The sequence below is a fragment of the Apostichopus japonicus genome, chromosome 19 (assembly GCF_037975245.1).
Source record: "Apostichopus japonicus isolate 1M-3 chromosome 19, ASM3797524v1, whole genome shotgun sequence".
NCBI classification, from domain to species: domain Eukaryota; kingdom Metazoa; phylum Echinodermata; class Holothuroidea; order Aspidochirotida; family Stichopodidae; genus Apostichopus; species Apostichopus japonicus.
The window spans coordinates 19,859,483-19,886,828 of record NC_092579.1 but is presented as its reverse complement, the minus strand read 5'-3'; the positions used below and the strand labels follow the sequence as shown (position 1 = coordinate 19,886,828).

At 38.2% G+C, this 27,346-nt stretch overlaps 2 protein-coding genes across 5 annotated transcripts in view; one reads left to right on the top strand and one right to left on the bottom strand.

Moving 5' to 3' along the window:
* Nucleotides 1-8,847, bottom strand: part of LOC139960258 (uncharacterized) — a 42,507-nt gene extending 33,660 nt beyond the window's left edge. For 2 of the 4 annotated variants that reach the window (XM_071958471.1, XM_071958477.1), the window contains exons 1-2: nucleotides 8,618-8,847; nucleotides 8,302-8,398 (exon numbers count right to left, since the gene is read on the bottom strand). The gene's annotated coding sequence lies outside the window, so the exon portion shown is untranslated. Of the gene's footprint in view, nucleotides 1-8,301; nucleotides 8,399-8,574 lie in introns of all 4 variants that reach the window. The other 2 variants (XM_071958472.1, XM_071958473.1) reach the window with 2 other exon arrangements.
* On the top strand, nucleotides 1,953-26,797 carry LOC139960253 (uncharacterized). The gene is made up of 13 exons (XM_071958461.1): nucleotides 1,953-2,102; nucleotides 10,117-10,186; nucleotides 10,765-10,942; nucleotides 15,298-15,593; nucleotides 16,362-16,498; nucleotides 16,802-16,973; nucleotides 18,108-18,227; nucleotides 18,947-19,219; nucleotides 19,900-20,048; nucleotides 20,990-21,206; nucleotides 21,730-22,101; nucleotides 22,798-23,064; nucleotides 24,994-26,797. The coding sequence occupies exons 2-13, from the start codon at nucleotides 10,129-10,131 to the stop codon at nucleotides 25,053-25,055; spliced, it is 2,301 nt and encodes a 766-aa protein (XP_071814562.1). The 5' UTR covers nucleotides 1,953-2,102; nucleotides 10,117-10,128; the 3' UTR covers nucleotides 25,056-26,797.
* Nucleotides 26,798-27,346: the final 549 nt, after the last annotated feature.

Genomic DNA, 27,346 nt, shown 5'->3' with positions numbered 1-27,346 from the left:
CTAACAGACCGGTCAAAATTGCACGATTGGAGGGAAGTGTGATGTAGAATGTTGGTCAGAAATTTTCGAAAATTCAGACACAGTTAATTTATTGGTGTACAAATATTAAAATCTGTAATAACGGCTATTATAAAACTTGGTTGAAGGCAATGAAAAAGTAGCAGATATTTCCGAAACCGAACACTACACACATAGGCGTAGGAGGCACAGCGGCAGTGGCGGAGCTAGGGGTATTGGTCAGGAGTGGCGAGAATGGTCTGAAGGGGCGCTTTCGACACTATCTAAGCGGAGCGCCACCACTGGTTGGCGCGTAGCGTACAAAAAAAATTTGAGTAAAGATACTCCCTAGATCGCCGGAAATGACCCTTTCCGGGCCTGGCTAATTTGCAGATTAACGAAGAATAAGGTTTCATCGCCAAATAACACCAACAAAATGTGACAAATGTCAATAAGTAGATGAGAGCGCAATAAAAAAGGCAATAATCTAGAATAAGTAAAAACTGGTAAAGAGCTGAAAAAGGCGCCAGCAGTCCATTTGAGCCTCCGTCAGGGGGGCATCCGCCCCCTGACCATATGGACGCTCCGCCACTGCGCGGCGGGGGTGCAGGCCCTAATTCGCCATTACTAATGTAAAAGAGAGTTTTGACATAATTGGACCTCCATGCTTTTTATACATCTACATGAGTCATGTCGTTGTTTACATTAGCATCCCGCGGTATACTGCGGAATTTTAACGGACCGTACGGTACATGATGGCATTCGATGTAATAACCGATGCTTGCTTATATGATATTGACATGAACACGTTGAACGCGCGCGAAGAGCGCGAAATTTTTTTCAGGCAAGTCGGACAGTTTTGAGGCTTTTCATCCTGGAACTCCAGTATGTGCACTATTTATAATAATCCCTTTGCAAAGTACATATTGCAAAGAATTCAATTAACTTATTAAATAATTTCACATATACATGTCACCCGATGTGAAATTAACTCTATTCACAACACTTAGGGCAACATTTAAGACTCCAGTGTTGGTTCTATTTATACTAATCCCTTTGTTTAATACATATAGGAAGGAATTTAATTAACTAATTAACTAATTCCACATGTTTATGTCGCCCTATGTGAATTTAATTCTTTCCATAATACTTAGGGCGACATTGGCGATTTAATGTTATTACGTCACACTGGACCATTGTTAAGACTCCAGTATGGGTACTATTTATAATAATCCCTCTGCAAGTATACATGTAGCGAAGAAATTAATGAAATTTATGATAAAGTGCCTGTCCAATAAGCCAAAGATTGTGGTTGGGATTTATGTCTCTTATATAACAACGTCCGTGTTGACCATGTCAATTGTTGAATAATTGAATACTGAAATTAGGCTGTGTCCCTACAGGACACATACGCACCTTTGGTCTCTGTGATATAAATTGCAGCGCTTTTGTCTGATGAACAACTTGTCAAACAGCTAAGAAGATATAACAGAATATATTTATCATATTTAATGACCCTTGACATATTTACTAAAGACTGAAGGAACCGAGAAATGATATCATCGAGGCACTTGTGCTTCAATTCTGTATGATTTTGCTTTACTTATTACAATGTTTGTTTTCTTTGAATGGAGATGAGCTTTGCCAAAGGTGAATTCAAGCTATTGAATTTTTTTTTAAGCATGACATAATAATTTTATATTGGTTTTCAGTGACATTTACTGTTAACATTCTTTCTCGGTAGTATATGACGAAACGAGAAAAAAGTAAACAAATAAAAAGAAAAACAAATGAAGAGGTTCCAGATCCGAGTGCCCTGTATCGCTCTTATCTCATACTATGACCATACAGCTGGATTTATTCCTCTATTCGCGTACTGTCTTACGTCGGCTGTTTAGAGAAAAGAGTCCTCCCCAGTTCCAAAGTCCATGAAAAAGTCCATGCCGTGAGGCATAAAGTATAGAGTGAAATTGTTTCAAATAATTAACCAGTAAGAGAGATAAAGCTGTGTAGAGGAGAAACTACATCGTCATTCTACGAACAAGACTTGTAAGAAGAAGAAAGCATTGGGACATGTTTATTTTTAAGATATAGTGCATTTCAAGGTAAGCTTAAACATTTGATTTATACACGGTTATCAACAGAATGTTTTTGTTTTTTATTGATTTAAATGGCTAAGTTTGTCTATCAGAAAAAAACTGTTGATGCATCTTTTGATAGAAACCAAGAAGATACTCAAACAATGTCCAACAACTAAAACACCATGACTGAAATAGACCTATCGACTGTTTCATGAAATTAAATTCAGCAGTTTTCACGGTTATTCAGTAATTTTTAAGTCCATTTTATGTACATGAATGAATAAAGCATAATATGTGTGTCAATATCATACTCAATTAATTCGTTGTTCCCTCAAAATCTGTCAAAAGACTTCAAGCGAATATATGCTCGGAGCATTACGTCACTGCATTCCGGGTCCTATATTCTAAGATGCACGATGAAAACTATTAGGACAGATTCCTTTTCCCAATCCTCACAAACAGGCGCGTAGCCAGGGGGGGGGGCGAAGCGGGCGACCGCCCCCCCCCCCCTTGAGCATATTTTGTTTCTATGTTTTTATGATATCGCTAGTAATTTCAAGCTTAGATGCAACTTACAAGGCCTGGGAAGTGCCATTGCCAGCGATCTGGGAGGCATTTTCAGCCAACCTTTTTGTGTACGCGTAGCGCCAACTTATGGTGGCGCTACGCTTAGATAGTTTCAATACAGAATCTACGGCTCTGATAGTTTGCCTACAAGTTCGCCCCTCCCTTGGCAAATTCCTGGCTACGCGCCTGCCTACAAATCACTTCCTAAGAAAAAATATATATGTGATCACTTTCTGTGGAACAGACCACATGAAGCGAGATTGAATGATAAACTTGTTCACGTTTTCATTTCATAAGACTTTCTCTCATTTGAATGATACATATACAGATTGAATTTCTCCGGTTTTGATATTCACAATATATTTGTATATATTGATGTAAAGCTTGTTATAAAAGAGCGGATGAACCAATTATAGTCTTTCTAAAGGAAGTCAATGTTTTGTTAGTGCACTACATCCTTAACTATATTTAAAACTTTAACTACAATGTAAACATTTCAACGACACATAGGGTAAACCAAGATGCTGTTAACAAAACTGAATTTTTGTTGGCGTCTTGTCGGCCATTCAAGCAAACTTATCGCATAGTATCTCAAAAATGACTGTTGTTGATCAAAATTTAGACATCCATAGATTTTTTTTTCACCGCATGAAGATTGATTATTATGAACGATTAAACGATTAGATTTTCGTCTCCCAGAAACATTATTAATATTAAATATTAATTAAATATTAATATTTTTCAACTTCGTCTGGTTATGTGAAATGATTGATGATGTTAATTCTACAAGCTATAATGACCTACCATTTACTTTATCATGGCCATTTGTACATAGTTAATCGAATTATTCGAATATCATTGAAATTGACTTCAATATTAACTCAAAAATCTCTGTTCAATGATGACATTAGGCAGATTTTTCGTCTTGATTTGCCAATAAAAAATATGAGATCTATAGTATTGTTTCTATGCAGTCTATAGTTATTCCTATATTTTCAATTCTTCACTTTAAAATGAAGGCTCCCTTAAGGCTAAAGTGGTGGTGACGTCGCCTTGTAACTGCTGGTCTCAATGTTATGATTCATCCATCTTTCTATAAACTCCAAATAACGCAATCAACACATGTTCGCAAGGGCGTAGGAACAGGGGGGCTGGGGGCATCAGCCCCCCAGTGAAAAATGCGGAGGGGCGGAAGTATCATTCCGCCCCTCCGCTTCGCAAGTCAGAAAACCCCTTTTTCATTTCCAAATGAGAAAAAAAAATCTCATTTGGAGCACCAAATTGCATCTAAGGCCTGGTGAAAATACAAAATTAAGTTTACAAAATGGAGTGGGTGTTGAAGTGTGCTATATTGCACCAAATTGCATCTGAGGCTACCTGGAAATGCAAAAAATTCCAAAGGGGAGGGGGACACCCCCTCCCCTTAGACCCCTCCCCCAGGCCGGCCATCAGTCCTCAGCCCCCCACTCAAAAGAACCTTCCTACGCCACTGCATGTTCGTTTAACTTCATGTAAACAACAGAGGTACCTTGGATGACATTGAGAACCATTTGACCTTCAAGTCATAAATGTTTAATGCATTGTATAAACACGTTGATTGAAGCAATAAAACCCTTCTTTCTTTCTATTGAGTTTTCGGTTGCATCCGAGGAACTGGCGTAATGGTTTCTGTCAGAATATTACTATAACAAAAAATCTCAGTTTAGGACATTACGTAAATCTAACAACACATATATAAAGTAACACCTTAAAAATTGAAAATTCTTCAATAATTTTTGAAAAGTACCAAAAATGTAGCACCATTTTGCATCCAAGGTCCCGCAGATTTACCAAAATTGGCAACTCTCTCCTTTTATACCCCCTCCCCCCGGGACGACATAACCACATAACATCATAGTCCCGACCCTTCATAACAAAAAATGGTGGTTACGCTCCTGGTCTCTGTGTTAGACTACGTATTGCAGTCACTTTACTTGATCAGCCTCTTGATGTTCAGGTCTGCAACGTATCAAAATAAAATAGATCTGTAAATATGTTATGAGACTATAGATTAAATAAAGCTTCAGTAACAATGTTTACCTAACTTTAAACACTCATGCATTTAATATTAACCTTCATAATCAGGTGTATATATTAGATATATCGCAGTCACATCGTTCCAAATGCTGGAAGAATTAATGAATAATCAAAACCTCTGTTTTCCATCACATTAAACAATGCTAATTTGTTTAATCAATAATAAATCATTTTAAACGTTATTCATTTCTGAAATATGTCAATTTGCTTAAACACATGATAAGGAGTAAATTATTTTGTACATAAAAGGGTCTTGCATTGATAATATATGTACTAACCTATAAAGGTCATCGCGTTATTAATATACTAACTTAAGAAGGTTAATCGTTACCTATATTAACTGCAGTCGTGATATTACATATTTTGTCATGTATCTTTACGGTAGGATAATTGGCCTAAGTCATTGGTCTTAAAACAAACAAAACCACAACATCGATAATGACAACAACATCATCAAATAACAATATTAATAATAATAACAACAACAAAATGTCAACATCGGTAATAACGGGGACAAAATTACAACATTGACAATAACAGCAAGAATAGTAAAATTAAGAAGGATCCACATGCAACTTTGTAAAATTGTAAAATTTGAGTTATTGTTAGACAAATTATAAAGCATTTCCAACAACTATCCTATTCGTGTAGCCAGTACTATTTTCACGTTAGTTTACTTCAGATACCAACGGTAATAAAGATAACAAAAAATTTTAGGAGACTTGATCAAATGTTTTCTTCATATATATATATATATACATTTTCTGCTACATCAGTCTGTTCAAATTACTGCAACATTGGTTTATTCGTTTTCTTAATTCTTTCCTAGTTTAGTTGTTTATTTATTCTGGACTATGTATATTCTGATATCACAAATACTATACAAATAATCGTCATTAACAAAACATTGATTGAATGCACCACTTGCACCAACTGAAATGTTATTATCTGAAACGGAAACTCACAGAACTCGGTCTCTGCAAAACGCAAAATAAAAGGTAAATCATAATGGAATGGCTGTGGCCCAAACTACGTTTTGACCACGCCCTCCAAAATAATCTGTGTCATCTGTGACTAATTAATACTTTTACTAAATGATTCGTGAAAAGGAATACTGTCAATCGGTAGGAAAGCTCACTTCGATACGGGAAGGGGCAGGTGGAGGGTCGGTAGGGATCTGGTGTATTATATAACCCCTCTCCATTCAATATTTACTTCCAAATTTGATTTCGTTGTGCAGCGTGTTTGTTGTGCATGAGATCTTTAGCCATATTTAGCAGCTGCCTCCAAACACGGTTTAACTCTGTTAGTGATTGCTGTGTAGACTATGATTATACGATTCCCGTATACAGAGAAACCACAACTCACGCATGCAGAAGCCTATATACACTTGAAAGTAACTCTTAAAGCAAAGTCTTCACGTTCTAGTTAATATTTCAACCTAATCACGTGACACTGTGACAGCAGCTGTTGTGTAACCCAGCCTTTTTTATCTGATTTATAATCAAACTCTTATCGTTCTATAACAACGAAAAATTCGTCATCTAATTGGTTACGAGATACAAAAGCTCAAGTGTTTTTAAGTTACCGGCATAAGGATTAAAACGGCTGGTTGTTGTATGTAGCCTACGAGAGAAAACACAAAACACACTTGAGTATAGCGTATACTGTATTTACTTCCTCGAAAAATCATTTCACAGTAATAATCAGCATCCAAAAAAGAGTTTACAGGACACGGATAAAGGACTGGGAGAGCGAGAGAGAGGAGGAGGGCGGGAGGGGGAGGGGAGGGATGATTTGAGATGTTGTCTGTGATATGTCGCCTTAAAAAGAATGAAGTTATGAACTGCATCTTTTTTTCGATTGGTTTATGCATATAAGGACACATACAATGGCTTATAACCGCATATGTACTTAAAGTGTCCTTAAACAACATAGGAACAAACATCCCATTAACGTAGCCATGGCGCCTGCATACATATATATATCTTTAGGGAAAGTCACTCAAATCAGAGCCTTTGTATACGAAAGTAAAAAAAATTGATCCACTCGCAGCTCGTGTCCCTTTAATTCTGAGACTGTAAACATGTGTATTACCAAAGAATACACATATATCTTACTATACATTATGTTAGTCAAAACGTATTTCAGAGAAGTCAGCCAGGATAGAGTCTGGTCACGAAAACTTATCAACCTCTGTCTTGTTACATCGAAACTATAACCGATAACGATATTACTTCACGTGTGTATCACGAGTCCCTATGAAATGGAATACATTAATTACACAATACGTCGGGTCAAAGGTTGCAAGGCAAGCGGACGGTCTGCAGTGTTTTCTGTGTACTGCTTCTAAGCCTTTTATTCTAAGATGAGTAGGCTATTGTTTTCAAATACACCATACTAAGTATATAGCGAACTCTGACGTCATCGACTTGGCGACCTTCACCTACAAACTTCTTAGAGTAACTGCTTTGGTCTATGAATAACTTCTTGTAGGACTTGACCTTTGTTCTCGAGTACTGACTGACACGAATCGCCTGAACTGCTGGGCGCGCCTTGCTGAGTTTGGGTATTGATCATATCATAACTGTTTTTATTTCTTTGTTAATGGTTATTTTTTTACTGCTTTTATTATTAACATATTTATATATACTAGCAGATATACCCGTACATAAAATATGCCAATATACTGTGGTTGTATAGTTATGGCTGTAACTATGGCTGCTCTTTGAATTGTACCGATTGAAAGGTGAAGAGGCATTATTAGATAGAATTAGGGGCAGTGCCTGTGGCAGGGAGGCGATGAAATATTGGTCAATTTTTTGACCAATATTTCATGACCAATATTTCATGACCAATATTACATGACATTACATCTTTGTCATGTAATGACAAAGATGTCATTACATCCTTCAGACAATGAAAACAAATGAAAACATATATCTACATTCACTGCAACTAAGTCTGCACCCTTCAGGTAATGTAACAGATGAAATTTGGTACCTGTCAAGCTAAATACAGTAGTCAGTAACATGTTGTCTCTTTACTGTGGCTATCACTAAGCATCCACTGTTCATAGCATACTGTGTATACCATTGAAAACTACAAAGCTTTTTATGCAAGATTTTTCAGTAGAACACTTAACCCCAGTAGGCTATTTACAGTACTGTCCTTCTTGAAAAGTCATATGGTTATGGCTAAAAATGGTCACGGTCACACTGAATTCCTGAATTCGAGAATAGCTAAGGATAGTGTGTGTACAGTGACGTCACGGTCACGCCGAATCCGAGAATAGCATAATTCGCTCAGTGTTTGAGGCACATGTTCACTTAAATGCAAATAACGTTAGACCTAGGCTAAGAATAGTCACACGAACATCACCATGTTACACACGAACATCAACAGGTGTAACATTAGGCCAAGGCTAGGCCTAGGCTATGTCAAGTTAGGATAGCCAACCTGCAGTGCTACCGTGCGTACGAACAGCACCAGGTCTACCGAATTCGAGAATAGAATAATTTGCTCACTGTTTGAGGCACATAACTTGAATGCAAACTGAAGGGCCGATCACACAACTCACCAATCGTAGTCACACGAACATCACCACGTTACACACGAACAGCACCAGGTGTAAACATTAGGCCAAGGCTATGCCAAGTTCGGATATACTATATAGCCTACCGTACCGTGCGTACATGAACAGCGCCAAGTGTAACATTGTAACCTCTAGGCTAGGCTAAGGATAGTGTGTACGGTGACGTCCCGGTCACACCGAATCCGAGAATAACATAATTCGCTCACTGTTTGAGGCACATGTTCACTTGCAAATTGAAGGGCCGATCACACAACTCACCAATCACTTACTAATTGTCCCGCTACTGCCGTGGCGTGTAGGCCTACATCTAAAAAACTGTACAACTTCGTTTCATTTAAACAACTTTTATACCGCAGCGCTACGTCGACGAAGGAGCGCAAATATCACCTAAAACACAAAGCTCACGATGCGAAAAACAATCTGTAATGGATATTTCAAGATGATTTATTCTTACGTTACCAAAACGCGACAATTATACCAAAACTAAACCCCCTTAGGACAATAAGAAGAAAAAATTATGTCTTTTCCGAAAATTGTAGTCTAATCGAGCAGCAGACGACTGAGAAAAGTGATTTCAAACAATTATAAGCTTAGCCAAATTATAGTAAGGATGTATATATATATATATATATATATATATATATATATATATATATATATATATATATATATATATATATATATATATATATATGCTAACAAATGTGCCAATATCTGTTGTTATCCCAAAAGCGATCCGTATGATTGAAAATACAAATTTCACAATGCTTATAATTATATAAGATATGTCATCATCAGTTTGGCTTTAAAGAAGCATTCCAGAGTTTTGGCACATTTAAGGAGCGGAATATCTTCCAAACCACAAGTATGATTAAAAAAGGATTCCGGTTGGTTTCGGCTTAATCAGCAGGGGCGTAGCGAAGGGGTTTTTGTTGGGGGGGGGGGTGTGGAGAATTTGATTTGCCGACGGATCTGGAAGTGGTGACTGAAATGGGGGAGGGGTCTAAGGGGAGGGGGTGTCCCCCTCCCCTTTAGCAATTTTTTAGTTTTGAAACGTCCTTAGATGCAATTTGGTGCATATTTTAAGTCAAATTTGATTTGCCGACGGATCTGGAAGTGGTGACTGAAATGGGGGAGGGGTCTAAGGGGAGGGGGTGTCCCCCTCCCCTTTGGAAAATTTTTAGTTTTGAAACGTCCTTAGATGCAATCTGGTGCATATTTTAAGTCAAATTTGATTTGCCGACGGATCTGGAAGTGGTGACTGAAATGGGGGAGGGGTCTAAGGGTACGGGGTTTACCCCTCCCCTTTGGAAATTTTTTAGTTTTGAAACGTCCTTAGATGCAATCTGGTGCATATTTTAAGTCAAATTTGATTTGCCGACGGATCTGGAAGTGGTGACTGAAATGGGGGAGGGGTCTAAGGGTACGGGGTTTACCCCTCCCCTTTGGAAATTTTTTAGTTTTGAAACGTCCTTAGATGCAATCTGGTGCATATTTTAAGTCAAATTTGGCACGGAAGAAGCTCCCGTTCTCCTTTTCTCTATTCAGCTTTCCTTCTTTCTTCCCCTCCGCTCTCTTCACCTTTTCTCCTTTTGCCGACAGACCCAAAATTTGCCGACAGCGACCAAATTATTGGGGGGTGTGACACCCCCCCCACACCCCCCGCTCGCTACGCCCCTGTTAATCAGGCCTCAGTAAGAGTAACTACAACAGACCGTGTTCACTGATGAAGACCTCCAACTACACGTTATCACAATAATTGTTATTTAATGTGTATCCATATATTGTTATAACTTGCAGGTACTCGCAAAGATGTTACGGACACTGTTCGTAATCGCCGTCTTAATCGGCAGCGCCCTCTCTGCGTTCGGTGAGTAATACTGATTAAGTTAAGTGTCCTTTAAGTTTTTATTGAAAAGAACGGAGACTTTTTACAAGATTTCATTACACTTGGGATGTTTTGCCAGATTTGACAAAAGTAGTTCTTTAACGCAATTCCTTCGCATAACTGTATCCTTCAAACATTTCTTACGGATGATCCTTGCGAAGAAAGACGTCGATAATTAGTCAGTCTCGTTACATCGAAACTATAACCGCTTGACAATGACGATGTTATAACGTCAAGTATGTATCACCAGTCCCTATATGATCGGGAATAGATTAGTAACACATTACGTTGGTCAACACTTCACTCACCGTGTCAACTGACTATCATAATATTTCTTCAGTTTATAGAATGCTTTATATTTAGAAGTAGTCAAGCTCGTAGCACTTAAGATCACAGAAGGGGTGGGGGTGCGTGGGGGGGGGGGGGATGAATCTTTGTGTTGCATAACTAGCGCAGGCTTTCCTGCTAAGTTTACGTGTCTCTTAATTAGTTGATGGTAACGTCACCATTCACCGTTATATCTGACATTCAACATTTCTGTTTTTTTTTTTTTTTTTTAGATTATTCAGAATGCGGAAGACAAAGAGATGATTTAGATCCAGAGATCAAAATCGTAGGCGGGAAGCCAGCACAAGATGGGGCGTGGCCATGGCAGGCCGCCCTCTATCAGTATGGTCGACGCATATGCGGAGCTACAGTGGTACATCCTGAATGGATCGTCACAGCAGCACACTGCGTGTTAGTATACACTTATTTTATTTGGATTATGATTTATGTTTTAGAAGGGTCATTTTAGTGAGAGACTTATGTATCATTTTATATCCTTAAAAAGACAAATATTCCACACAAATAGTTGAAAACCCCATCTCAATATAACTCGAGATAATGGTTGATTGAATGTAACCTATTTTGAATGGCTTAAGCCTTGATTTTTTTCCAGAGAGTGAAACACAGTAGGTATATTCTAGGAAGTCTGCATCTATAAAAAAAAATCCAGTTATTTGTAACGACTTATTTTCTGTCTTCACGCAATCAATTTCAGATACCGGAATGTCCATTTAAAAGGCACTAGCATGCACCTAACTGTTATGTTAGGCCTGGGCAAATGATTAATTCAATTAGGCTTCAAAAGTACATTATGTGTGCCTGGCCTGGTCCAGTCATGTGTGAAAACTTGGCTTTATCGACGGGCAATTAATTTCCAAGCGATGATAGCGCCTGCAAAGATAGAAATGGGAAAGTCGTCGCAGTTTTGTGACACGATCCACCTTCTCGCCGGGTCTAGCCTATAATTAATTGTAAACACATGCGTGAGTACGCGTGATATATATAGCACTGTGCCTAGGCGCGGCGTAGCCTAGGTCTATTCCCTGCATCGAAAGGGGGGGGGGGGAAGAGGACAAAGTGGGCCTAGTCTGTGTATAATTCAATTACATTCACGCGACATTAGAATTTCACTTATTTGACAATGAGTGGTAATCTTCCTAGTGTTAAAAGTGAGTATAAAATTTCACAATATTTTGATCACTGTTCAAAGTATGATTCTGGAGTCAGGACTCCCATCCTAGTTTTGTTCAGTGTATAGGGTTCACAAACGTCATTGCCAGATTGCATCGCTAATAAAATTGGTTTATTTGAAATCAGTGTTTGCTGGCGATGAGATATGTAACTCCATGGATTGCCCTCTCGTTATTTTTATTATCATTACTAATGATAAGGAAAGGTTACAATTGCGAAACTCGTGAAAACAATCATTAAAAACTGAGACAGCTCGGTGTGTAATTCGACTCCGTTTACCTTAATTATTCTTCGAACCATCTATTGTATGGAACGCGAATAGGGCAAACTTATTTCGTTGCTAAGTTTAACATAAATTTAGACAACGACGTAAGTTTAGACAACGGCATGTTAGACATCAACGTTAGTTTGAGCAACAGCATGGTAAAACAGCAGCAACAACTTTAGTTTAGACAACAATAAATTTAGCTTAGTCAACGAAATAAGTTTTCCCTTTTCGCGTTCCATACTATGACCCTTGACCGTACTCTGCTTGTAACCCTAGTGTGAAGGTGACTGCCAATTGACTAGTGTGCTTACTGTTTACTTTGTGTATTGGAAGTTGCATGTTCATGTTGTCAAATTTGATGCCGCATAGTTTGGATAGTGAATATGACGTAATGCAAGAAATGATAGAGCGACAAGAGGACCGAGGACAAGAGGAGGAGGAGGAGGAGGAGGGGAGGCGGGAGGGGTAAAGAAAGAGAGGACGGGTGAGATTAAAATCTAGGGCCATCGAATCGTCACTAAGTCACAATCTCACATAAATTACATGGTAGATACACAATGACAAAGTGCTGTAGGTCCACCATGTGTTTTGATTGGTAACAGGAATTGTGAGAAAGTGTGTTCGGGAAGTTTTCCATGAGCTCCCCCACCCTCTTCAGCCCCACTTCCACCTCCCCCTCACTCAGCCAGTGGTGTCGCCGAAATGGAGCCTGTGGAAGCACGTGCCCACCCCCACCCCGCCAAAAAGTGTCGTGCCCCCGTGTTTCGGCGGAATCCGTACGTCAAAATCACATCTCATAGCATTTCGTATGGCGACGAAAGAATGTTTTTCAAAGTTTCAAGGTGATATTTTGTGAATGCATCTGGCAACAGTAAAGTGAATGATTTCATCATGGCAAATTGAGCTGAAAATGTTTCTTTTTGTAATAATTAAATCATTAATCCACAAAAGAAAATAATTGTTTAACGAATAAAGGTTACTTATTTTTTAATTAAAATGTAATCAAGTATAAAAAACATTACAAGCTAAACAAACATTTCTAAATGTATAAAATTTCAAGGATAAATCAAAATGAAATTAAAACAGAAAAGAAAAGCTTTTGAAGAACATCTTCCATGTTGACGTCACAGAAAACATAAATGGTGATCCATTTATTTGTGTTAGGAGGTGGGTTGGTGAGGGTAAGCCGGTCAAAATAGGTTACTATTCAATCAATCAATCACAACTCAATAGTTACTATCAAGATATTGGAAGGGTGTTTTCAACAAACAATAATTCAATATTTTTCTCCGTCGTTCAGTTAAGTGTTTACATTATCTGCAATTCTGAATATCCCCTTTTAATAGCACCATGTTGACGAGCTTGGTAGCCATAGAAGTTAAGCTACATCAAGCGTACACTCTATAGGCACAGCTTTGTACACAATTTTTAATCATTCAATTTAGTCAGTTGTTACACACTTATGGGACGCCCTCGAAACTTATACTAATATCTGTAAGACTGTTACTTCTCTTTGCCCAAAAAAACATTAATAAAAAAGAACAAGTGTAAAGTTGTCTTCAGATAAGATACATTTCATTGTCTTTCCTTTTTTTTCCTCTTCGTTCGTTTAGTGATCTTTTCTTTTTCATTTGTTTTTTTCTTGTTTTTTGTTACACCTCTTGTTCTTATCAATCTATATGTTGTTTTCAATTATCTTAAGGCGAGTTTCCTGTAAAAGCATCTAGCTTATTGGTATAGCTCTCTCTCCACCAAGTTTTTGGTATCAGAAAATTCTTCCATTTTCTCTGTTGTTTACACAAGTGATAATACACTGTAATTTAATATGAGTGACAACGGCTAATGGAATATATTTTGTTTGGTACACAAATATCACCCTTTGAAATCACGAAACGCCTATATATTGTTTATCCATCGATCATTAATTACAAAACAGTATCTTTAATTACGAGTGTAGTTTGCTCTCTTCCAGGCGCGGCGGAACGGAAAATTATTGGGGGGGCTAATGTGTGGAGATTATCTAAGCGGAGCGTCACCATCAGTTGGCGCGGAGCGTACAAGAAAATTTTGGGTTTTTTCAAACCCCCAGATGGCCGGAAACGGCACTTCCCGAGTGTTTTATGCTGCGAATACCTAGCCCTAAAATATGGGTCTCAAGCCTGCAATTTCTCAGATTGCACGTTAAAGTCTGTAAAAATATTGTAATTTGTATATTCGATGGTGTTTTAAGAGAGTTGCTATTACTCGTAGTGTACTCGCAAAGGCGTTTTTGAGTGTAGTAAGGGCAGTGGCGGAGCTAGGGGTATTGGTCAGGGGGGGGGGGCAAGAATGGTCTATAGGGGCGCTTTCGACACTATCTAAGCGGAGCGACACCACAGGTTGGCGCGGAGCTTACTGAAAATTTTTGAGTAAAGATACTCCCTAGATTGCAGGAAATGACCCTTTCCGGGCCTTGCTAATTTGCAGATAAACGGAGAATAAATAGGTGTCGTCGCCATTTTGTCTGAAAATTACACCAACAGAATATGACAAATGTCAATAGGTATATGAGAGCGCAATAAAATAGTCAATAATCGCGAATAAGTAAAAAGAAGTGAAAAGCTGAAAAGGGCGCCAGCAGTCCATTTGAGTCCGTCGGGGGGGGGGGATCCGCCCCCCTGACTGTATATATGGACGCTCCGCCACTAAGTAAGGGGATGTTGGAGAACTGGCTGAAATGAGGCAAGTCATTGGCCTAAGACGAAGTTGTGTTACGCTTACCGGTACTCACACTCACTGCTTCCACTTTTCACGGGGCGTGAAGACGCGGTTGGGGTGACAATGTGGTCTATAGCTAGGGGACGGGCCGAGGGTCCCTCAGCAATTACTAAAATTATTACACCTATATAGTATACGTGTGCATCGGACAGATCGACAAGTATGCATTGAAAAATGGGCAGATGCACGTTTCGGAGCCTTGGTAAATATTGGGGGGGCTTATCATGCATTTGCCCCCTCAACTTTCTCATTTCCCCCCCCCCAAGCCCCCCCCCCTCCCCCCGGTTCCGCCGCCACTGCTCTCTTCAAATATTGATGCCAAAGCTCCTTCAAAGATAAGTGGAGTGTGGAATTAATCAAAGATGATATTGCCTGTAGTGTATATGCCTATATGCCTACTGTGGTATACGCTACCGTGTAAACTACACCAGATAATGAATGCATATATAACGAGAAATGCATAGTTACATAAGACGTTGATAGTGCTAAAAATGACATTAACTATTATTGAATTCCAATATATTATTATTATTTTTCATTTTTGTAACAGTGATGTCATCAACGATCCACCGATCTTTGAATATTTGGTGGGTAGTAACACCATATTGAACTACAATCAATCCGAATATTACCAGTTCCGCCAAACAACGGCAGTGTATGTACATCCTAACTACAGGTTAGAAAGTAGCGACTACGACATAGCTCTGATGCGCATGTCCGAGCCTTTTGAATGGGACGACGCAGGCTACGTGTACCCGGCCTGCGTGCCTTCGGGAGACATGGTCGATGACTTTCCTCCTGGGCACCCTAGTGTAATAACAGGATGGGGAGCTGAGACAGAAGGAGGTATTCAATTCCATGCATCATCGCGTCCTCTCGTTGGTTATATATATATATATATATATATATATATATATATATATATATATATATATATATATATATATATATATATATATATATATATATATATATATATATATGTATATATATATATATATATATATATATATATATATATATATATATATATATGTGTGTGTGTGTGTGTGTGTGTGTGTGTTTATATATATTTATTTATTTATTTATAAAAATCCTTATTAATTTAAGGAGCCAGTGCTCGTCGAAATGACTACATATTGCATGTTGTAATAATAATATTTGCATTTTATATAGCGCATTATACCAGCGATAGGTCTCAAAGCGCTTTACAGACAGTAATGCTGGAATTCACCTCTTGAGATACCGCCAAAAGTTATGGAAAGTTATCATATCATAAGAGCAAGTACCTGTACCGTTCTTAAAAATGTTGGACTTTTTCCAGATTTTTACCGTTTCCAATCTATACTAACATTATTTGACCCATGATCACACCACAAAAAACAGAAAAAAAAGTTTTTGAATGTTGTTGACCAAATTGACACGTGACCTCCTCTAAAATGATTCAGTCTTTGCAAATAAAAACTAAATACATTCAAACTTTGTCCAATTGACCTGAAATGACCGTTACCTTCACCCGTTACCACAGCCCAGCTCCATGTATGGTCGAGACATGTTATTTTTTTGCTCTCTTTTAACCGCGTTGTTTAACATGGCGCTCTTTGCTTTCTCCAGGATCCCAATCTAACGACTTGAATGAAGTTGAAGTTCCAATCGTGGATCAAACATCCTGCAACGAATCATATAGTGGATCCATCAGTGACTATATGATATGTGCTGGCATCCCAGAAGGGGGGAAAGACTCTTGTCAGGTAAGGAAAAATGTGCATATATATGTAAATAAATAAATAATTTATAAATATAAGTATAATATAACTATATATATTACAAATATTGATATATATATATATATATATATATATATATATATATATATATATATATATATATATATATATATATATAAACATATCACGTTGGTAAGTTGTCTGTACTGGTAGAACTGTCCTCCAAGTATAGCCTAGAATGGCAAATAATTTCACTTTCTGCTCACTGGTATTTCGTAACATGAACTGACTTTATATATGTGACCTAGCTCATTACATTATCCACAGGGATATAGTGGTGGTCCAATGGTCGCTTTACACGATGAGCAGTGGTATCTCATTGGGGTTGTGAGCTGGGGTACCGGCTGTGCACGACCAGGTTATCCTGGTGTATTTGCGCGTGTCACCAGTTTCTCGGACTGGATCGAACCCATTTTTTCTGGAGGGGAACCTGATGGAAGTAAGTCATTTTAAACCCATTTTCATTGCTATTCACTAGCAGCTTAGAGGTTCTCAGCATTGTCGCCATATTTTTAGCGAGCTAAAATTGCTAAAAGTTTTCAACAGTACTTTCCTAGAGTGTCTGATTTTGTTTTCTCGCCTTATATGTTAGTCCCGCGCCTTTTGAGGAGTGTTGAGCCACACAATTAAAAATATCTCTGGTGTGGAGAACTACCAATAAAGGGCAGAAAACAGGTTTGCCGACATTTGAGCATGGGTGACCATTGACTGTCTAACCTATTAGGGGTCTGAAGACCTTTCATGCTGCTTTCGTAGTGAAGTTTGCCAAATATTCGATGCTGTTCGATGCTTTAAAATCCCAACATATCAACGTATCTTTCATTATAGCGTTGCTACTTGCTAGTCAATTCAGTCAATAATTCATCCTAGACCTATGTATATAGTCGCACTGTTTTGGTTTTATACATTATTAACATTATATGCTATCGATATATGCCATATCAACTTCAGTATCAACAAATGAACGATAAATATATTGCCTACATAAATATATAGATCTATAATTGGTAACAGTCAAATAATTAATGATAGTAGCCTATAGTACCTTAATGGTAACTGTAAATTATTGGTCGCTTATAAAAAAAAATCATTCACAGCAGGTATATATACAAACCTGTAATAGAGAGCTAAGCAAACATTCCAAATGTATCACACTTCAAGGATATGTCAATAACAAAGAACAAATTAATAGAAAATTAAATCTTGTCAAGAACACTTCCCGTTTTGACATCACAGACAACGACTCGAGAAAACAATCGGGGGGGCGGGTATGGGGGGGGGGTGGGTTAGCCACTCAAAATATGTTCCATTCAAGCAACCATATCTTGCGTTAGGGACAATATACAGAGATGGGATTTACAACTAACACTGTCGAATATTTTTCTATTCCACATAGGTGTCACATCGTTTGCCACCAGAATATCGCTTTGTGTGGGTGTTGGGCTGAGAGGGTGGGGGGGGGGATGCGTAGCGGCTGAGGGATGAGAGAGGGCGGGACGATTGCACCCCTGGTTACGATGTCAGTAAATAAAAGTATCATCAATAAATCTTCCTTTCTATGTTCTATTGTAAGTGCCTGTGGGACAGTGTGGTGATGACGATTTCCAATGCGGCGGAGGTTTCTGTGTTCCAAAAGATTGGCGCTGTGATGGATATCGAGACTGTTACCAATCAACTGATGAAAATTACTGCGGTAAAGTCTATAGAAATCATTGAAATTCTTTTTCTTTCTATAATAATTTTGTGGGACACAAAATTGTTTATATTTAAATAGAGGGTCGATAACTTGCGCAGTTTTGTTGTGTTGTTGTATTTAAATAGATCTCTTATAGCCCTACAATAGGGGATACCCAGTTCTGCGAAACATTACACTACAGGATATGGTCAGAAGAACGCAATTTTTGTTTACAACATTGCACGGAACTAGAGATATAAATCTTTGTATGATTACATCAGACTTACAGGTTGCTGATGTCTCCATCAGCAATGCTGAATAGTTCACTATGACGTCATGCTATGCATCATAACTTCAACCACCACAGCTGATGGTGTCATTAGCGGTAATCGTTGGTGTCAGCATTGGCCATTGTTTGCTGATATGATAATAGAATCATGTAACCAATCCTTTATCATTTCCGCAGTATGGTATTGGCGTAATTGGTTAGACGAGATCATGTTTGGATGTAAACAGGTGGTTTGGGAGGTATAGTCTTACCATATTTTATCTGGAGAAAAGAAAACAAGCTGTTTCGGTCTGGGGAGGGGAATGGGATGGGCGGATGACGGAGACTGGGGTGGGAGGGGGGTTGGCGGGAGTAGTGATGTTTAACCTTGGATCTTTTTCATTGAAGGTACTCTTCAATTAATGAGTTGTTGTGTGTCCCTGTTTTTTCTTTCACATTTTTTGTGTAGAGAGTGCGTTGAAACCGTTCGACGTATATTTGGATAAACGGATTGATCCTACCAGTACAGGACTCGACAACTTCAATGCCTCAGAGAGCAATGGATGTGGATTTGAGTGCTTGGAGACAGACTGCCACGCTTTTGATGTTATGCCAGACCTCAATGAGAATAACGAGACAGTGTGCATATTAGCAATGACTGGTGCTTACATGACGATAGACCTTGCACTAAATGAGAGCAGAGAATTGGGAATCACCCACTTCCGTCGTGGGCCAATTATTGGTTTGTTTTATATTTACTTGTATTGTCTTTAAATCCAGCTTTTTGTCTTCATAATCTTAATTGTAACGGTGTTAGTGTCCGTGTCACACCTTGAATCAGTCGAAGTAGACTTTGTTTTAAATACAACATTTTTTTTTTTACTTTACAAATAATAATGAAAAACATTTGCGTTGATTACAATGGATTCTTGAGACAATAGAGTCTACGTAACCGTCATGATAATTTCAACTAAACTTTAAAATTATTATTTTTCTTTTAATTGAAATGTTCTATAACGAGAGTAAGTTTAGAGGTTTCAATGTGCATTATTTTTAATTGGGGGGGGGTGGTGAGGGGGTGGGACTTGTTTTTGAAGTATAAATATTCATAACTGACTTAACGTTTGTAGCAAGCTGAATTATGGGAAGAGCAATACCTCCCAGAAACATCAGTATCCACTTCCCAACTTTCCCCTACTTATTCCCATTCTCTCCCACTTCTCTTCCACTTTTTCATCTAGGCTTAAAATGTACTGACTCTGGATCACATGTTTTTTAGTACAGATATCATGCCATATCCATACAGTGCTTTATACATATCTCTGAGCAAGTGGAAGCGAATCAGTGTCGAATACGCTGTTAGTTTCCTCCTTCATTGCCACCTGAATGTAATATTACTTTACTTTTTGTTATTCTCTGCAGAGCCAGGAAGCGAACTAACTAGCGCTCTTGGAACCATCGTTTCCCCCGCCTACACGGCTGGAGAGGTGAATGCCAGTGCTGGTGCTATCAGATACAGCCTAGACGTCAATGGAGACTACTACAATCACCTTACATTCAACTTCATATCGGTGAGTATATTCTATAACTATAGTAATATAGCTAGTATTATTAAACTTTGATTTTATTCAATAATCCGCATATAAAAACAACTTTCTATACTACGTTAAACTGAATATGTTAAAATAATGTCGCCGTTTGGAAAGCGTAGTTAAACAAGGAGGATGTATGAAGGGTCAGGATTGGCGCAGGAATCCCCCCCCCCCCTCCCCCAATGTTACCCTTTCTTCTGGTAGGCTTAGAGTTCAGTCGGTCAGTAAACCTTCGCAATAATTGAACCGTGAAAACACGAAGGTTTATTAGTTACATACTTTAAACAAAATATTTTAAACAAAAATTGCTATTAATAAGTATAGTCCAGGTGAACATTTATTTTTTTACGGATGAAAGCTTGAGAACATAATTCTAAGCATCCTGGTTAAAATGTGCATTATATGCCTATATAGGCATACATCGTTTTCGAGATATTTGAAATTGACACATCTTGTATATACCAAACGTGAACTTGAAGCAAACAGGTGTGACGTCATGGGTTTACTACATGCTAGTGCTTAGTCATTCAGTTTGATCCTTTGCATTAGCAAACGGAATGTCAAATAAGCAAGCCTATCGTTTTTTACCCGGTTCATATACTTCATAATAGTCTAACGTTATGGGTTTTTTTCCTCAAAATTGCCAAGGTAAACTTTTGGTGAAACACTGAAATTTGAACATATTAGTAATAGAAGAAATTTGGGTAAAAAAAAAACACTATTACAATTTTTAATATTCTATCTCCAAAACTAAGCTCTCGACGCCTCTGTTCCCCACTATTCTCCTCTCCGACCACATCCGACCTACCTCCACCCCCTATTACCCCCATTCGCCCGCCAAATTCCACCTGCCTGTAAATTTATAAGTATAGTATTGTACCATTCTTCAACATCGACTTTTCGTGTCTTTAATTTTATAGATTAAGGGTCATGATGCCGGAGACACGTCAACTTGTGACGATTATTCGAAGCAGAATCTGGTCGTGATACAAGCGATGAACTCGGATATGGCTTATATAAACTGTTTGAGTGATATAGTCGTGGATACCAACATAGAGATTGACAGCGAAGATGCAATCTTGGAACTTTATTCGCATGAACCAAACGATTACGGATTTGTTGTAGATTATCGAGCAAGTGAGTATGTATATGAAAATTGTCAGCAAGTTTATCTGCCCATATCAATCAATCAATAAGTCGATCTGTCGGTCGGTCGGTCGGTTAGTCGGTCATTCAATCTGAAGCACAACCCACCGCTGATATGCCTTCTAAAACAAGTGGGGGTGTAATTACTTGGTTATGTCATCTCCTTCTATCTCTATATTTTACTTCACACGAAAACGTGATGGTTATTTAGTTACATGGGTCAATATATATATATATATATATATATATATATATATATATATATATATATATATGATGTTGAAATAAAATTATACATATGAATTGTCACGAGAACCAATATCATGCATTCTGCGATCTGATTGGTCAAATGGCTATTGTTGTAGTGAAACTAGCTCTTGCTTCTGTATTTATAGTTTAACAGTTTTCATGCAGAAAATTCTACCGTCACCAGTAATTTTTCATCCCGAACGATTTATTATTGAAATACAAATGCTTTGTTTTACCTTTTACAACTAACCACTTTTTACGATAGGTTGGTTTTGTGATTCCATGGAGACCGGTGCCCCTGGATATCTCGTCTCTCCAAAATATGGGATAGCGGAATACCCTGGTAACGTTATGTGCAGAAGTATGATCCACGCCCCCATGGGACACAGAGTCTATTTAGAAGTTGAATTTTTCCGAATCGAATTTGATGGTGATGAAGAAGGCAGCTGTGACAGTAACTGGGACACCCTAGAAATATTTGACGGCCATGACCAAAATGCAGAAAGTCTTGGCAGATATTGCGGTGACCAGATCCCAGAATGGTTAATGTCCACTTCAGATGTTCTATATGTCGTGTTCCAGTCCGATTCTTCAGCCCAAGAAACCGGTTACAAACTTAACTACTACTTTATCGCAGGTACGTACTACAGATGTATGTATTTTAGATCCTCCTGCAAGCAGAAACTCGCGAAGAAGCCTCATTGGTTTATAAAAGCCGCAAGCTGACTGAAGTCAATCTCTTACATTCATATTTTAACGTCCATGATTATGAATTGTCAATAGTCAACAACTCTGTAACTGGACGACATACATTACTCTTGGAGTGACTCGAACCGGGGACCTTATGATTGGAAGGCACCGGCGTTCACCACTGAGCTAACACTCCTTAGATCGAGAATAATCGGGGCCCATGAGAAATGTTTTGACACTAAAAGCAGGAAGTTTGCTACGAATTATTATTGCAAACATAATTATGCTCAAAACAAGTAACATATGGAAGAAAAAATTGTTGGCACCCTTCGCTGGCGAACATTTGCTTATTTTGTTGGTATATCGTATTATATAAATGATTCAGTTACCCTCTACCAACTTATGTCCACTTTTCTACAGTTACGATCAATTTGATTGCAGCCATTAGTAGCCTACTGCATGCAGTGGAATTGCTCGGATGATATATTCCTTGTGGGAGGGGGATGGGAAGGTGGAGGCGGGAGGCGGAGGGCATGGCTGTGTTTGTATTTGCGACGCATTGAAGAAAACAATGCAGAAAATTGTTGTTGATTAATAACTTATTATATATTATTTTCTATTTTGTTTTAAATTGTCTCGACAGAGACGAATATGACTGTCTCACCTAGTATGCCCCACGATACACCACCGGCCACGACCGAAGAACCATCATCATCCAGGGATCCTGAGCGAGTGGAAGCGGAGAGACAAATTCAGGATTTGGAAGATGAACTGAAATCTTACAAGGTCGGCATTTCAGCAGTGATTATTCTTGGAACTATACTGGTAGGAGTGCTAATTGCGGCTATTGTTACCATAAGCCGTAGGGAGACTAAACTAAGGGAAAAGATGGGTGTCGATGGCTCAGATGGTAAGGAACCATAATTTAAATTTCAGAAAAAAATGGTTAAAAGCTTCGGTAAAAGTTCCAGTTTAGAAATGGCTACCATATTGGTGTAATGAGGTTAAATGGGGTATGGAAAACGTATTGTCATTTGGCAAGTTCACTTCGTTGAGCCCAGTGGAATAGGTTATAGGCAGTCGGTGGACTGGCCACACGGGAATTTGGGCAATATCCGGTGGGCCGGTGGCCCGATGGGCCAGTGGACTGGGAGCCTGATAGAATTTACAGCCCATTTTTACAGTAGTTAATAGAACACAGACGAGCTGTGTAGAAATATAAATTTTAACTGTGGGAATCAGTCATGTAAAGACTGTCCTCGATCTCTGCTGCTACAAGGTGCTCCTCAAGTTGAACCTTTTCACCGATTCTTACTAGAGCATTGAGCTTGCTTACAAGCTGCTGGTATACGCTACCTGTGTCACAAGTGGCATGTGAACGTTCTTTTTCTGCCTTGAAGAGAATCAAAAACCGTTTGAGAAGTACAATGATACAAGAACATCTTGAGGCGTTCATGTTGATGTCTGTGGAAAAATGGATCTTGGCCAAACTTTACACAAAAAATATCATTGATGGTGTGGCTGCCATAAGCAGCGAACTGCGTAGGCTCCTACTCTCGTAGTAATGACATGTGCTCGTGTTATTGAACATATATATTTTAGTGGATTTAATTTAGGTTTTTTTTTCTTTTTTTTCAAGCATGTTGTCACAAAATGCTCGCAAAACTAATTAAAATCCAGTCTAAAACATATATTTTTTGTATATATTTGTTTACGTTTTTAACTTTCCTCAGTTTAATCAAGTGTTGCTTCTGGAAATTATTTTTGGGTCTTTTTTAAAGGATTATTGTAACCTACAAACTTGAGAAATATAGCACCATTTTGCATCTAGGCATTCCTTAACTTAAAAAAATCTCAATGGGGAGGGGGATACCCCCTCCCCTAAAAATCCTCCCAGGACGGCGATCACTGTAACGTATCAATGAACAATGGGCCGGTCTAGATGAGAAATGCCCGGGCCGGTTTTAAGACCCAGTCCGCCCCTGGTTATAGGATTACTCTAAGTAGGTGCTATCGATTGCGCTGCATCTTACCAGGCCACAACACATCTACCACTGGAGGGGGTCACCAACATAATCAATGTGAAAATTGGAGGCACTAAGCAAAATGCGCTTTAAATACCAGGGTTCTAAGTTACAACAATGGCAGTTTGTTATCGTGTGAACTGTGTGAAGGAAAGTACAGCGTTGTGAGTCCACACTTCATATTGTATATTCTAGCATAGCTACCTGCATGAACCCGGACTTGTACTTTTTAGTCGTAGTCTAACCCCCCCCCCCCATTTTTGGGGGGAAATATACTATATATACTAATTTAAAATTACGTCATCATACTAAAAGCGGAGTCGACTGGTCTAATTTAACACGGCAGTAGGTATCGGGGTAAAATATCGATGATCTTTTCATTGTGTTTTCATGTATTGTGCACGATGTCGATCTTTGTCGATCTATGACGAAATATGTCGATCTTTGTCAATTTCAGTTGATCTCCGTCGATATATGTTAAGCTGTGTTGCTCTATGTTAATATATATTATTCTGTGTTGCTCTACGTAGATATATGTTAAGATGTGTTGCTTTATATTAATGTGTGTTGGTGCTCTACGTTAATTAATCTGTATTGCTCTATGATGATATGTATTACTCTATGTTGAACGGTATGGCTCTATTTAGATATATGTTGAACTGTATTGCTCTATGTTGATCTATGTTGATCTGTGTTGCCCTGTGTTAATTTATGTTTATCTGTATTGTTCTATGTTGATATATGTTGATCTGTGTTGCTCTATGTTAATTTATGTTGATCTGTTTTGCAATATGTTATTTTCATTACCATTACAGGTTCCGTTGACATGGCACATACGGCGGCTTACGACAACAATTATAAAAGTGACGATCCTTAAACTAGAGATTGTAGCTGGCAGAGTCGCGACTAATTAATAACAAACAAGAAAAGCTGGGGGGAGAAAGAAGACCTATCCATGAATCCTCTTTTACTTTTTTATTATTATAACGCAAAACCATAACAGACCAACCAAAAAATTAACTCATTTTCAATTTTATGGTAGTTTTGATGGCAATGGTGCAAGGACCCTTCGTTGTTTATCTGTGGGGTTTTTTGCCACCGATTGTTTCCAAAATGGTTTCTTAAGCAATAATTTTCTTCATATTGAGACATATAGTACAAAACAGAACAAGAAAGATGAAACGTATACAAGAGTGTGCAAATTGGATATTCTTTACTACTGAAGTCAATTAACGTACCTGTTAATTATTATACGACGGACTTTCACACTCCTGAACATGGTGAGTCAAAGTCCAGCCATTCATCTTTATTATTATTATTATTTTATTAGGGGGGGGGGGGGAATGCTCATTGACATTGCACTGAGTCACTTCTTATTGTGCTTTTGACTCTTTTCTGTAGCAAAAACAAATGATGCCGGGATTAATATCAACATGCTACGAGTAAAGTCAACATGTTACAATTTAAACCGTCCGTATGTCACGATTGATTTTAATATCAAGTTGGTCTGTATCATTTATCTTCTCATAACATAATGATATGCTTATGTATAAGTCATATTCTCACATAATTATTAGGGAGTGTTAGCTCAGTGGTTAACGCCGGTGCCTTTCAATCATAAGGTCAAGAGTTCGAGACACTCCAAGATTAATGTATGTCGTCCAGTTACAGAATTGTTGACAATTTATAATCATGGACGTTAAATATGAATGTAAGAGACTGACTTCGGTCAGCTTGAGGCTTTGATAAGCCAATGAGGCTTCTTCGCGAGTTCCTGCTTACAGGAGGATCTAAAATACATACATTATTAGTCTATGTATAATCCCAACGTCAAGGGGTTGGAATGTGTTAAAAAAATGTTTCCTTAATTATAAAATATAATAATAAAAGTTACATATTCAATAATTTCTTCATGAGAATCACGAGCATATAAGAATAAAGATAGATTGGTAATGGGGTCAGTTATAGCTTGGTACTTTTAAAATACCAGCATCAAAGATTTTCTTTTTTCTTGCGTGTCATTTTTTTTTCATTTCAAATACATATATATATATATATATCTATATATATATATATATATATATATATATATATCTTGCTAATTCAAGTGAAAGATCTTCATAATCCTAATAACATAGTTTATCACATATATCAGTACTAACCTTACAGATGCATCAGCTTGTCTATTATTATACCAAAAAAAAAGAGAGAGAAATATTTGGCAGTGTTTACCTTGTTGCATTGTGAAATAACCTTTATTCTTGATCCATATCTGACTTTAAGGTATGATAATAACGTTTGCTCTATTTTATCCATTTCAACATAAATTGTATTAAAATTGCAAATATGAAATAAACAGAGCAGCATGCGTTTGAAGAAAACTCGTTTTTTTTTTGTTACACAAAAATGAACAGGATCTTGTGTATAGTTTAATATTACATTAGCTTCGTGCAGATGTTGGTTTATTCGAAAATTAATGTTATACATTTGGAAGAAAAACATAAACAAAATCTTACAATATAAGTGAAAGTTTGATATGATTATAAGCTAAGCTTAAAATTTCTTTAATATCGTTATTGAATGTACATAACTGAAGGGCAAGAATAAACTACATCGTTTCTCAAATGGTTTCATTTATGTGTATCTCCCTATATAAAACATGGACACTATTTTTGAGTATAAGAGTCGAGGAAAAACGCAGCGACAGAGGGGGTGTGGTGCGGTGCGGGTAGGGGGTGTATTTATTCCCCACTTTTGCTTGAAATATAAGTTAGTGGAGGATGCCCATGAACAAGGGCGTACGAACCGGGGGGCTGGGGGGGGGGGCGCCAGCCCCCCCCCCCCCATTGAAAAATATGGGGGGGGCGGAAGTATCGTTCCGCCCCCCCCCCCCCCCGCTCCGCAAGTCAGAAAACCCCTTTTTCATTTCCAAATGAGAAAAAAAATCTCATTTGAAGCACCAAATTGCATCTAAGGCCAGGTGAAAATGCAAAATTCTTTACAAAATGGAGTGGGTGTTGAAGTGTGCTATATTGCACCAAATTGCATCTGAGGCCACCTAGAAATGCAAAAAAATTCCAAAGGGGAGGGGGACACCCCCTCCCCTTAAACCCCTCCCCCAGGCCGGCCATCAGTCTTCAGCCCCCCCCCCTCACTCAAAAGTATCTT